Source organism: Canis lupus, chromosome 6 (assembly GCF_048164855.1).
Source record: "Canis lupus baileyi chromosome 6, mCanLup2.hap1, whole genome shotgun sequence".
NCBI classification, from domain to species: Eukaryota; Metazoa; Chordata; class Mammalia; order Carnivora; family Canidae; genus Canis; species Canis lupus.
In genome coordinates, this window is record NC_132843.1 from 71,371,358 (window position 1) to 71,385,159 (window position 13,802).

At 43.9% G+C, this 13,802-nt stretch overlaps 1 protein-coding gene and 1 long non-coding RNA gene across 8 annotated transcripts in view; one reads left to right on the plus strand and one right to left on the minus strand.

The window, feature by feature from the left end:
• LPGAT1 (lysophosphatidylglycerol acyltransferase 1) overlaps positions 1-6,263 on the plus strand; it is a 114,318-nt gene extending 108,055 nt beyond the window's left edge. For all 6 annotated transcript variants that reach the window (XM_072831151.1, XM_072831154.1, XM_072831155.1 and 3 more), the window contains exon 8: positions 1-6,263. In XM_072831151.1, the coding sequence (XP_072687252.1) occupies positions 1-152 (152 nt within the window). In that variant the 3' untranslated portion in view covers positions 153-6,263.
• The window catches only part of LOC140635874 (uncharacterized), a 27,012-nt gene continuing 17,459 nt past the window's right edge, over positions 4,250-13,802 (minus strand). The window contains exons 3-5 of one of the 2 annotated variants that reach the window (XR_012033192.1): positions 10,631-11,932; positions 6,621-6,863; positions 4,250-5,053 (exon numbers count right to left, since the gene is read on the minus strand). This is a non-coding gene — a long non-coding RNA (uncharacterized lncRNA). Of the gene's footprint in view, positions 5,054-6,620; positions 6,864-10,273; positions 11,933-13,802 lie in introns of those variants that run through there. The other variant, XR_012033191.1, reaches the window with a different exon arrangement.

A 13,802-nucleotide genomic window follows, 5' to 3' on the forward strand; every position in this document is an offset into this window, starting at 1 on the left:
GGGCTTTTCCACCTCCCAAGGGGCGTAAGGAAGCTGTTTCCAGGGAGATGACCCTCAGCAATATGTGGATATTTCTCATACAGTCTTTTGCATTCTTGTCAGGCTATATGTGGTATAACATCATCCAGTATTTTTACCATTGCCTATTTTAGGAATTGACTTGGACTTATCAAGGTCACCATAGGAGTTCAGACTTTCATAAGTGTGCATTATTTTACATGTGCAAATCTCAGAATATATATAAAAAAAAAGCAAAGGAAATTCAATGGATGGATTGATATTTATCCCCCTTTGGGATATTTTAAAAACTCTACTAAAATGAGGATCAGTAATATAATGACCTGCTAATCTGTTTTAAGGACTTTCACATTTTAAAAAGATACACTCTACCATACATCTAAGCAGACATCACATTCGGAGAAGAGGAAATCATAAAAATCATCCTAGAAGACTATCTGAGAGAAACTCTGTTGTCACCAGATACACGTGATAATCTAGTTCAAACTCGGAAAGTTGTATTTGTTCCTCTTAGCTAGTAGTCTCTTTAGGGCAGAACTGTGTAGAGCGAGCGCCCTCCTTTCACCAGTGCTTGCTGTGTCACTAGGAGCCTCTAGAAGAGCTAGCTGGTCCACACCCTCCAGAACTGTTCCCCTGGGCTTCACAGTGACACTCCAGTGTCAGTCATGCTCGGGGGGTGGGAAACAGTGTCCCCTGGACACATTGCGGTACTAGAATGTGTTCCTAAAAAAGGCTAGCTCGGTCCCAACATTGTGTTTACATGCGCTAGTGCTTTCCCTTATGTGAGGGGTGTCACTTGATTTCTTTTTTGTGTAGAGGCATATCATAGATTGATAATTATCTTACAAAATGCACTTTTGTCAGATGCATATATAGCAAAGGATTAGTAATATAAACCTGAAAACAAACGTAAGCATAATCAGTGAGTGGGATTCTTGAGAGGCTGTCTTGTCTCTGCGTTGGTACCAGGGCGCTGATGCTCTGCAGCGGCCCCCCCTGCACTGAGCGCCACACTGACGTGAGGCTTCTATCTACGTGAGGCTTCCTGCCACCCCCACCCTGTTTTGGCTTATTAGCGCCAAATGTATTGGGGGGTGACTGAAACAAATTACTGTAAAACATTTAAATGACCGGTTTGAAGTGAAATAGGGGTTTTATTAGAAAAATGAGAGAGCCAGACGTGGGCTTCAAATGGTGAACAGTTCTCACCTGGCACCCCCAAACCTGTATTCCGTCATCACATCAAGTTGCTGCCCATGCCAGGGTGGTGCAACCAGGAGACAGACCAGCACAAAAACCTTCCCAGTCTCTTCCAAGTGCTTTTTAAAAAGAAGATAAAGTCAAGTTTCTATTTCTAGAGACCATCCATTTTTTTTCCACTATGTTCACGTGATTTACCTCACAGTAGAAGCAGGCTCTTCTCAGAAAGTGCTGGGGCCGCGTCCATCCCTCACCTGCACTCCTCGTGCTGAGACAGAGGTGGAGTTTGGGTTTGGATGGTAAGACTATAAAGATCCTACTAAGTCAGTGGCAGTTTTCTGTGAGATGAGTGTTGTAGATTCCCCTGTTGTCACTAATCTTACAAATGGCAATTTTGAGAAGTAGGCCAGAAACTAATAATGGTAAAGGCGAATGTTTTCTATTTTTAAATAAACCAAAAACAACAACAACAACAACAAAACTGAAAAGATGTGAATTTTCTCCCAGTTATGTGGAAACGGTAAAGCAACACCAAATAAAAGCCCACAGCAGCTTCAGCTTTAGGTTAATTCCGTGCATATATGAAAAAGGATAATGTGTTAATGAAATACCTCATTGCATATTATGCTACTACTGGTAAAATGCAGAGGACAGTGTTAATGTGTATGCTTTGGTAGGGGTTGTTATAAGATGCAATTTTTTTTTTAAGTCAAAGCATTTTATTGTGTGTTTTACAGGGATAGTGAGTAGGTGAAACCGATCTTGATTAAGAGGCATAGATGATGATAGGAAGCCAAAGAGAAGCTTAACGATGCTTCTGTTTGAGGTCCAGCAAACACTGCTGGATTACAGGATGAATTGAAATTGTTCATTTGAGAGATTAGTCAGCCATCTGGGGGATAAGTTGCTCACTGTCAAGTATGGCATGCACAGTCCTAGCCATAGAGAATTTCCTGATTGCTAAAGCAAGTCACAGGTAGGAGTGGCCAGTTCTCCTATCAAAAAAGAGAGAGAGAGAGAGAGAGATGCATACATGTATACATAAATGTGGTTCAGGGCCACTTGCCATCGCTGTGCTCCAAAGGAACATGATGTTGTTAATATACTGTACACATTAAACCAACTATTCTGTAAGACGCTTTACTTTTCAAATGCAGAGTCATTTCAACAGTCTATAGAGTGACAAATACCAATAGATATATGAGTCAATTTTTGAAAATAGACCTGTGAGTTGTAAATAGATGTGTCACTGATCTGCCTATCCTTCTCCGATTGTTTATCAACATGTTCTCTCTTTTCTGTTGCAAATACATTTGAGAGCATCGATGGTGCTCTCCTTACCAATTACTGGAGTGCTGCTGCTTGCCCTAGGGCGTGTAGAGAGAGAAGCAGTGTTCTTCTATGGCAGATCAGGGAAGCAGCTGTGTGCCACCGTACGGGACTGCGTAAAAATTCCTAGTTTGTACTTTCTTTGCAAAGTGAGATGAAAGGAGATTTAGAGAATATACATTTCTTAAAACTGTGCCAGTTTTGTACCAGAAGCGTGAGAATCTCAGCAGTTGTTGGTCTCAGCTGATCTGCCTGGATTCCCACAGCAGAGAAGGGTGATGGAGCACCGACTCCACCAGAGGCCAAGGGCAGGTGCATTGAATACAGAAGGGACCACACTGGCAGTTCACCCTTAACTTCAGAAACTGTTATTGGTGTTGAAATATACAGATAGGACGGAGAAACCTATACACCAGTGGAAGGTAAAGAAAAATTACAGAATGCAAAATGATATTTTGGGTGGGCAAACAAGTTAATGGAGAGTATAAGTAGATTTTTTAAAAAGATAGCTCTGAATTCAGATCTGTCGTATTTAATATTGCAATCAACCATTAATTTTCCACAGTAAAGGAACTAGGGGTTATCGGGTAATATATCCAGTAATAAGTCATAGTTAGCCAAAAATCTAATGTGTATTTATTATGAGTTTGAGGGTTTTTTTTCCCATCAAATTTTTTTGTTCTTCTAGCGATGTTGGCTGATTTTAAAACAATGATTTCAACTGTTTATTTATAGGTCCTCTTATGTACTTATGACTGTATTAATGAGTAGTGAAAAGATTTAGGAAGACACGACTTCAGAAAGAGGGAACACAAAAGCCTAAATATAATCCATGAGCTAGAAAAGAAATCCCTGAATAATCAAGAGTTGGCAGTATTGTAGTTATACTCAAGCCTTTAATGAAAATGAGATGTGAAATCACCTAATACAAACCTCACAACATCGCTTTCATGTTAATATCATGTGGATTACTGTTAAGAATGCCTCTTCATTCTTTGTTCATGTTACTCACTTCTTGTGGATTTGTCTTTAGTGACGTTTTGACAATCACTTCCCTAAAGACTCTTCTGAACTAGCGGGACCTGGTTATAATCATAGATAGTTGTCTTTAATCATGGACAGTCTTATTGGATTCTTTTTATATTTAAGGAAATTTTATTTGCACTGCCGAATAGGAAGAGTTAGTTATTTTCTTCATTACACAGGACTTCACTCCAGAGTTACCATCACGAGCAGGTCCGCTCTGGTCCACAGGGATGAATAAAAATGGTTAGTCTTATTTTTTGCTACATAGTGATGTGAACCTTACGACTGTTAACGTGAAAGGTCAAGTTGAAAGCAGCGCTGGGCAGCAGGTATACTGGTTCTATTCTATGAGGGGATGGAGACTAATATGTTTGGGACCAAAACCACCGACACTGAACGTTTCTAGATCACAAAGGGGCCGAGTGTTCTCTGGAGCAGTCGCTGGATGGTGCTTTATTGCAATCATTTTGCATTGATCCTCAACAATTAGGAACTGGACCCTGGGAATCCGCTGAGGGTGCTGAACTGCTGGGGAGGGTGACTAGCCATGTGGAAGATAAAATAGGGGTTTTTCCACAAAAATCTCCATTTGAGGATTTTTACAGTTAATATTTTTTAAAACAATTGAAAGAGCAAAAAATTTTTAAGTGTATTCTAGTTGCAAAGTACGCACACATATTTTGAATGGCTTTATTTTTATTGTGTAAAACTGTCAAACATACAAGACTGATGCCCAAGTTCTACATGTGAGGGGTCTGCATTTTACAGTAACTTCTCTCTTGACTGGGTGATGAAACAGGTACACATGGACCTGCCATTGTTACATTAAGTGCTTTCATTTTCTTTACAGTTATTACAAAGTTGTATTTATTTTATACAGATGGGTTTCAGTTTTCTGGATGCCATATGTTTACTTCAGCTGTCGACCTGTTTTTCTTTCTTTGTTATCTGCATGTTGTAATGTATGCTCAGAATGAATGTAAAGGCTGTGTCAACTGTAATTAATTTTTGTAAAGGGCTGGTCACACGTGGATCTGGTTTAGGAATGCATATGGGATTATTTTAGTAACCAGATCACCTTTTCAGAAATTTAGATGTGAACACCAAAAGAAGCGTTTTCTCAACAACAACAACAACAACAACAACAACAACAACAAAATGAATAGCTGGTTCTATTTTTTTTTAACCTAGAAAAAATAAAGTTGATTTTTTTCAAGTAAAGTGCTTTTACTTCTTAGTGGTGGGGATGGGGTGTTTGTGTGTTTCTGGAGATATTTTGGCATGAGCTTCTGTGGACATGTACTCAGAGCACACCATGGCGGTTGGATGCTGAGGGCAAACAGAAAAACCAAATGAAAAAACACTGTGCTTCCTTCTTTGGTTTCTCTTTCCTCTGCTCCTTCCCCATTCTCCCCCATGGTATGGTGGAGATACTGGTATACTGGTTGTATACTGGTAAATGTTCCAACAGTCTGCTCTCCTGGAAAAAAAAAATTACGTGTGCAAATGTACATAACTTTGCTATAAATTTTCCTGATAGGAAGGATATATAACACAATTAATAGATAATAATAAAATATATTATAAATTCCATGTGACCAACTGATTCTCCCAGGGTGCTTTAATTGACTTTGCTGAACTCTTGTAGCCAATCTATGATTTGAAAGATGAAATAACAGACTAATTCCCGTGTTTCTCCAATTTATTTATTGACCCTCAATCTAATAACATGATCTTTGGCTAAACTGTTTCTTATCCTTGTACAAATTATACTCATTAAAGGGAACCACTTTTAGCTTTGGCACTAATGATAAGCTTATGTAATTTTAATAACAGCTGTTTAACAACTGCTGGCAAAATTCTAAAATTTAACAGTTGGCCCTAGGGTCAGGAGCCAGCCGGAGCTCTCTCCAGCATACCACTGCCCCGTCTTTTCTGTTTACCTGTTAGTACTGAATAAATTTCTCACAGTTAAGCTACTCACTGCTCTCAGGAAATTCCTATCACTGACCCTTTCGGGGGCTTTAAAAGGTTGGGAAGGCATTAACATCGGAGCTTGCTTTTCATTTGAAGAATCTGACGAAAGCAAACTTCTCCCGAAGTGCATGGGAAGCTTGCCTATTTCTAAAGCCAATTCTACGCTTTCAGGTCTCAAAGCTAAGTAGATTGTAGACCTCTCTAAGATTTTGTTGTGAGCATGTAAAACATTAATTGTTTAGGCCATTGTTTGTAGAATATGTTTGATCCCAGTGAAAAAAATTTAAATGTATTAAAATATCTTACACAATCTACCAAATAAGTTAAAACGTTACGGTTCAGTCTACCTCTTCTATGTGGATTCAGGTTGCTGACTTGAGTTGAGGTTATCATTGTTTCCCCCTAGAATTGTTTCTGTCGAAGACGAAGAGCAAACCCCGGGGGCAGAAGACTGAAAACACTGAAGCACTCAGAGATCTATTGCTGACCAGCCCTATTTCTCATGAGTTGGGGGAAAAAAAGCCATTGTTTTAAATTTCCACTTAATATGAAAATGTTTGTTTTTAAAATGTTTCTTCCTGCTGGAAAAAAAATGTATTTTTAAAAGGAAAAAAAATCCTCTTTTGGCTATAAGAAAAAGTCAGCTGTATGAGCAGGTGTGACCATATCATAACATGCTGATATATAAATCAATAAATTTTTACCTCTCAGGACTTGTATAACCTTGTTCTTAACTCCTAGAGGCATGAGAAACATTAGGTATCAATAATCCAGATCACATATAAATGACACACCAATGGAAGGGAGGAGAGTTGGCTAACCACTAGAAATGAGCCAGGCCCTTTTCATAATCAGAAAAATCCTCTTAATTAGGTCTGGTCAAATCCATTTTACAAAGGAAGAAATTGGAACAATGTTTTTTTTGGCCAGAAGACATGAGTGTATCACAAAGCTCATTTCTGAATTTTCCTCCTAGAAGGTTTCTGTTGCTTGTCCTTGGAGTGCTTTCTGCCTTTTGGGGTGTGAGATTTGCTCTAGAGATGGTGGTAACGTTCTTACTGCTCACTCACCGTGGGCAAGAGAACACTGGGCCATCCTTGTAATGATAGCAGCTGTGTCTTCACGGTGTCTTTGAGAAATCATGGGGCTGGGATGCCTCCTCAAATTATGAATTGCTGCATCTTCATTCCTGTGTTTCATTTTTGATGCAAAACTTCCTGACAAGGGTCTTATCTTCAGTTTTTCACCAATTACTTAAGACTGTGTCAGGATCAGCTGATGGACATTTGAGGGACAAGGAAGGAAGTAGGGACCTAGAAATGGAGAAATCAGAAGAGCTTAGAGTACTAGGAAGAGGAACCCGTGAGGGATAGAAGACAAAGGGGGCACAAAGGCTGCTCTCTAAGCAGGTGCACACACCCCTGATACATGAGGAGCCTGGCAGGTATTCCAACACTAATCTTGAGGAAATCCACTTCTGTGAGAACTCTGTTCTAAGACTGCCATCTTGAGGACTCACCTGTGGAGGATCCCACCTGCCATTTCAGACACTCTGCCCTCTTGGCAGAAGAAAAGCTTGCCCCTGGGCCATTGGGCATCTCCAGGATGCTAAACAAAGGGACAATTCAAAATATTGGTGACAAGGAGCCTCTTTTCATCACGGCATCTAGGGCCCACAATAGGGCTTTTATCTTTCCCTGAAATGTACGCATTTCAATTAGGACAAAGGATGGCATTGGAAACGAGGCATCTGGGCCAGTCTGTATTGGATGCATTGAATTCTCATATATTCAGTGTGGGACAGTGAGAGTAATGGCCGCTTGGCTCCAAAAAGCACAAAAAAAGCCAACCAAGACTTCTTTTGGCTTTAGACCCACCCAGTCCTGGCACGATGCCACTTTGGAGAAAGTGAGTCACAGGGCCAGTCCGGATTCAATGTGGGGAGGTCTACAAGAGGGTGTAAATACTGCCGGGAGGCAGGGCTCATGGGGACACATGTTTGAAGAGCACCTATCATGGTAGACGGTTCCTCGGTTATTGCAACAAACAACAGTAGATGGGTCTAAATTCTTGCACTTTTAGAAGTTTGACCGTAATTTGGAAATTAGTTGGAAATATTTTAAATTTCCGAATAAGACGGTTAGGTCTGTCTGTTGGTCCCATCACTCATTCATATAAATCACATTGATCAAAAGGACCCATATTTAAAAGAATGGAGGTTTTGTTGGGGAGTAATCTTTATATTATTTTCCACACTGATGCATAACTCTGGCCCTTCACCAGCAGGAACTTTAGAAATCACCTTGTTTTGAGACGGCGGATTTCATTCTGGTACAATTTTGGTCCCTTGCTGGTGGCATCAAATGACTACTTAACAGAACTGCACAGACCAGAACCAGGTCTCTTGATTCCCATTCAAATGTTTTCCCCAAAACAACAGATTGCCTCTGTTTGGGTTTCTGTTTTGACTAAATTAAGAATTAGATCTAAAGGATTGAGTATACTTCTTAAGGGGGTGATGGACTTAAAAGCTTCTATAGTTTCCTTTTCCTCAATTTTGAAGTCAACACAGTAGTTCCCAAGCCCTAGATTATTGCTATTTTCTTTTTAATAACTCTTCCCCTCAGCTGTTGGAGAGATGCAATTAGCCACTAAAGAAAGTTTGAAATCTATGCTTTTCATCTTTTGGAATACGGGAGTGAAATGTGTTTTGTTTTCATCTTTGCCCCATACAGTAGAAGATAAAGAGAATGCCTCACTACAGACTGCAGCGGGTCGAGATGTCAGTCTCATCACAGCTCCTTTCATTTCTGCATTCCAGGGGAATCACACAGACAGCAGGTAGTAACCTCAGAGCCACCACGGCCTCCCTCCATCACAGCAGCTGCTGGGGCCCAGGGCCTGTCCAAGAAGAGCCCGCACAAGGGCAGCAACACCCAGGAACTCAGCCTGGAAGCTGGAATCCTAACCCCTTTCATAAGCGTCTTATCCTCTAAACCTCACTCTTGTGTTAAGGTCTTTTCAGTATCACGTGAGATCTTTCCTGTGAAGCACATTGTATTGAATGCTCAGTAAGGGAGGCTGCTTTAGCTCGCTCCAGTCCGGTTTAACAGAGTGTGTAAATCATCCCCACCCTTACCTGTGTCTAAAGGCCCAAATGGCCCATTTGTTTCATACTGGATTGTATCACTATCCCCCAGACTATAATGCCTACCATCCCATTTTCCAGATACCTAGGTCATTTGGGTCTCTTTTTCTTTTTCTTTTTTTTTTTTACGATTTTATTTACTCATGAGAAACACACAGAGAGAGGAACAGACTCCCTGCAGGGAGCCCAATGTGGGACTCCATCCCAGGATCATAACCTGAGCCAAATGTGGATGCCCAACCACTGAGCCACCCAGGTGCCCATCATTTGGATTTCTAAGGTAAACTGAAATGTAGTCAGCAGAAGCTCTGAACCTCACCTAGTCAGACTATTCCTAATTATTTAAGGCTCCCGACAGCAGCAACAAAAAGCTTTGAGGTCCAGAGAGTCAATTAGGAATGTAAGGAGAGTAGGGCATAAAGAGGAAATAGGATCTGCTAGACAGAAGACATTACACAGTCTTCATCGAGACCTATTTTTGCTTCGGAGACATGATGTCACTTGTGGTGAAGACCTTGAACTAATTATCAAAAAGGGAGGGAAATATAATTTCTAGTAGTTGGAAGCTAGCCACCAGCCCATCGTTCTCTATGTATAATTCATATGATCCCGAAATATAAAAGCCTGCACTGAAGGCATCCTAAGGATTCAGGAAGCCACAGCAATTTTGAAAATGTTTTCCTTTCTAGTTGCAGAAGACTCTGAAATTTATACCTTGAGAACTGACATTTTCTCTTCCATTTGTAAGTGCCACATACCCCGTTCTTAAGAATTTAGGTACTAGTAGGAAGTGGGCAGATTCTAATCAAATGCTGCTTCTGGTTATTGAGGTATTGTGGTAGACTACAGAGGAACCTCTGAGTGGAGCTTGGACAGCAGGCATGGGTCTGAGCCATGGGAGTTGGGGGTGGGAGGTCATAGGAAGGGGATGTTTCAAGGCCTGATCTTTCTCTAAGAGAAAGATACCCATCAGGTTGTCCGACCAACATTCAGAGAAGTTCTTCAGGTTATCCACACCAGGAAGTAGCAATTCCATGAGACAGGATGAAGGGCAAAGGTGAGATTGTGGAACAGATCTCCTGGAGGAGATCTGGAAATACTCCAAAGCTATCTTCCACTGAGAAGCCTGGCATGGACAATGACTCGTGGAGAGGCACCTGTGCCTGCCCACGCAGGTCAGAATTCACAGCAGTCCTAGGCGGGCCTATAGTGAAGGTAACCCGACTTTGGTTTCCTAAAGGTTTGCTACAAAAGGCAAGGGACTGGACGAGTTAATGAATGTGGAATTTATAAAGCATTTTCTCCTTGGGGGCAGAGAAATGGAAGAGCCAATTATTCAGCCTTCAGAGTCTATTCCATGTAAGATCAGGAATAGTAATTGGAAGAGATTGGAGTTCTGTCTAAATGGCGGGAAAACCTGGTGTGTCAGGAGGACTGCTGATTCAGACGGACTCCTCATTGAAAGAGGACGGAAAGGATTAGCAAGGGGGCTACCTTACCAGCCCCACTGGTGGTGACCTGTCTCACCACAGGGGTGGATTCTAACAGAGACACCAGCCCATGCAAAGCGCCCCATGGGTTTTCCATCTAAATGATATTTATTGTTGGGATGGGGTGCGGAGGAGTGGTAGTGGCGACTACCGAACATAGGTACAAGAATCTGAATACTACAGACAAGAAGGAAATGAGTGGAAAATCTCCTTTTTAGAATCTGGAGAAGTAGGAAAGCTCTAGGCCTACTGGGCAAGTGAGAGGCAACAGTGTGTCCTTCAAGGAGCACCCGTCACACACTCAGTCACAGACATCTGGTAGCAAGGTGTGTGCACTTAGCACACTCCGGTTAGCAATCGGAAGGTCCTCGTTGTCAGGCTTTCTCCACCTGGGCTGCTCCTCCTGTGGGCTCCCGCTCTTCTGGTCAACCCCAAACCTCACCAGGAAGACGGCGAGCCAAGGATAGCCCTTCCTGCCCACTCAGGTCCTCGGTTCCTTGCCCTCGGTTCCATTCCCTCAAGTGGCTGCACTCTGGATGGGAAGGCATCGGTGAAGTGCTCAGGATTATCTCGATGGACATAGTTCCACAATCAGGGGTGGAACAAAGCCACGTGGTTCTAGAAGCTTCCATTTGGCATGGTTCCATGGTTCTAGAAGCTTCCTTTGGCACTTTTTAAAGTGAATGTTCTTGTGTGATTGATTCATTTGAGGTGGTTGTGTTTCTGTTTCATTTTTGAATTTCTGCATTATTCCTTTGGGCACTAGGGGAGGGAGATTCTGTGATTCTGCTTCATCCATCTTTAAACAGAAGTTGGACACATTTAAAACCAGATTCGATCCATCCAAAGGCTGTTTAGTTCATGCCCTTCTTGTGACGGTGATTCAAAATGAAGCACATATGAAAAGAAGGTGTTAAATTACCTACAGCCCAGGGGAAAAATAATTTAGTACAAAGAATTAAGGTGCTCTTCCTTCTCCTATGATCGGCTGAAGGACTTCCTGGATGACATCAGATTTCAATCCCTGAGCGAAGGAAGGGGGAGGCTGAGTGGAGGCAGCGAGGGCTGCCAATCTGGAAGTTCTCGTTTCCTCAATTTCTACTCCTTAGAAAATGCCTGTCGCACAGAGGGTTGGTGACAACGCAGTGAGATAATCCTTATGAAAAGGTTCAGAGAACGTCAAACACTCCACAAGAATGAGGGACGGTTACAGTTAGATTCAACAATGAAATGGATCCTTTCTTGTCCCTGACAGAATTCACAAAGAAGCTGGGTAAGCCTGTGCCAGGGGTGGGTGGGAGAGCCACCAGCTGGCCCCTAGAGCCTTCCCCGCCATGAGCCATTGTCAGTCACAAGGACTCTGATAAAAGCTCCACTGTGCCTGCATCTTCTGCTGCGCTCAGAGGAGAAACCATGAGTCCAGCTTGGCCAGAGGACAGGGTTCATTTGGCTCTCATCACTCATAGCTGCCTCTCTCCCAGATGTAAGCCACCAGGCAGGACCAGCTACCCAGTTTGCAGGACCCAGGGCAAAATGAAAATGCAGAGCCCCGGGTTCAAAAATTTGAAGAATTTCAAGATGGTGACTGCAGAGCATTAAAACAGGTGTAGGTCACACGTTTATGGAGTCAGTCCTGCCACCAGGACCACCAAGGAGGAAATGAGGAATGGGAAAGAGCCAGGCCTCTGGGGGGCCTCAGTGTCCCCGCTCTGTTCCGCCTCCCAAGGCGCTGCACAAGGGACTCCTAGGAAGAGGAGATAAGGGTAGCAAACACACATACCACCTCCAATGTGCTAGGAGATACTTTGAGCGCTTCACCACCTTTACTACAGCCCTGCCAGGTAGTATCACTATTTTACAGGTGTGTGAAATGACACCTAGAGTTTAGGTGACTTGCCCCAAATCACCCCATGAATGATGGCAGAGTCTGGATTCAGATGCAGGGTGTCAGGGGGTCTGTCCTCTTAGCTACTGTGATTTACTCTTTTTCCAGGGGGCTTCTGTACAATGGCTCAGAGAAGGGAACGGTAGCAGGGAAAATTGGTACAGGATGCTCAGGCTCCTCTCCTTCATTGCTCAAAGCCATCTAGGAGGGGGCAAGGTCACTGGGAGCTACAGCGGCCCAGGTAGGCAGAGGTGATCATGCACCTCCAAGTGAGAGGTGTCTTAGTTTGAATCTCCTCTTTTTTTTCCTGTTTTTGGGAGAGAGCGCAAACTCACAAGCAAAGGCTGGGGTGGGGGTGGGGGACTGGAGGAGAGGGAGAGAGAGAATCCCAAGCAAACTCCACACCAGGTAGCAGAACCCAATGCAGAGCTTTGTCTCATGACCCTGAGATCATGACCTGAACCCAAATCAAGACTTGCATGCTAAAAAAAAAAAAAAAAAAAAAAAAGACTTGCATGCTTACCTGACTGAGCCACACAGTCACCCCAGTCTGGGTTCCCTCTAAAGCAAAGCCTAAGATAAGGCTTTGGGTGCAGATAGTTTATTTGGGACATGATTCCTAGAATGAATCCAGGATCAGAGAGCTTATAGAGAAAGAAAAAGTGAATATTGGGGACACTATTGACTCTGCCATGTGGGCAGTGGAAGCTCAGTTCTGCAGGAAGCTGGGCATTCCTACCCACCACCTCCTGTGCCCCACTGATTAAGGGCTGCCCCTGTGGCCTATAACTTCCCCAAACTTCTGGGCTGTCCCTGCACTGGAGAAACCCCAAGGCTCCCCTGGTACTGGAGAAACCCCGAGGCCAAAAGCAAAAAGACTCAGGGAGTGGGCTGGAGGCAGGATGTGCCCAAGGTGAGTGTAAGTCCCCTGAGAACCAGAGCCATCTACCGCCAGGGCAGCTGTGGACAGCGGGCCAAGGGAGGGGACAACCACACATCTGTACAGATTACGCTAGGGACCAGCTCTCAGTGGAATATGGGAGCAGGGGGTGGCAAGATCTGTGGACAAAAGGTCATTGGCATTCTCCTGTGGATCTCTGGGCTCCTCCTCACGGCCTGCAGGTGTTCACTCTTGGAGCTACCGTCCTTCCCAGCCCCAGAGCACAGGAGGTTGGCCGGTAGGCCCGGGCGGGAGGACACAGGCTCTGTCCCCATCAGAGTAGCATGTTGATGCACCCAGGATGGCATCCCAGAGATTGGCTGCCACTCCACGAAGGGCTTCAGGGGAGAGACTAAACCCCAGAGGCCTTCTAGACAAGGAGCCTCGAAGCCCAGGAAAGGATCCCGAGTCAAGCTTCCCTGCTGGCTGGAGAAGCCTGGAGACCCCGCCACCCAGCTCCTGAATCCCCCTCTGCCCGCTGGCTCTCAGGGGCTGCACCAGCTGCCTGCCTGAGGCTGGCCTGGGCTCTGCCAGGGTTGCCGGCTCAGCAGGCCCACTCTGAGCCTCCTGCCAGCTCCTTCCTCTCCAAGGCCCTCTCCCCTTGGTCACCTTTCCCCGAAACACTTTCTAGGCCCTAGCTGGCTTCTGCATTGTTCTGAGAAACTAGTTGACAAGTTGACCAGCCCAGAACCCCTGAACCTGCTAGCAGAGGGGCAGGTTTATGACAGTTGCTCACCTGCGAGCGGGGAAAATCCAGGCCTGGGAAATAGAAAATCTCAGACTAAGGTC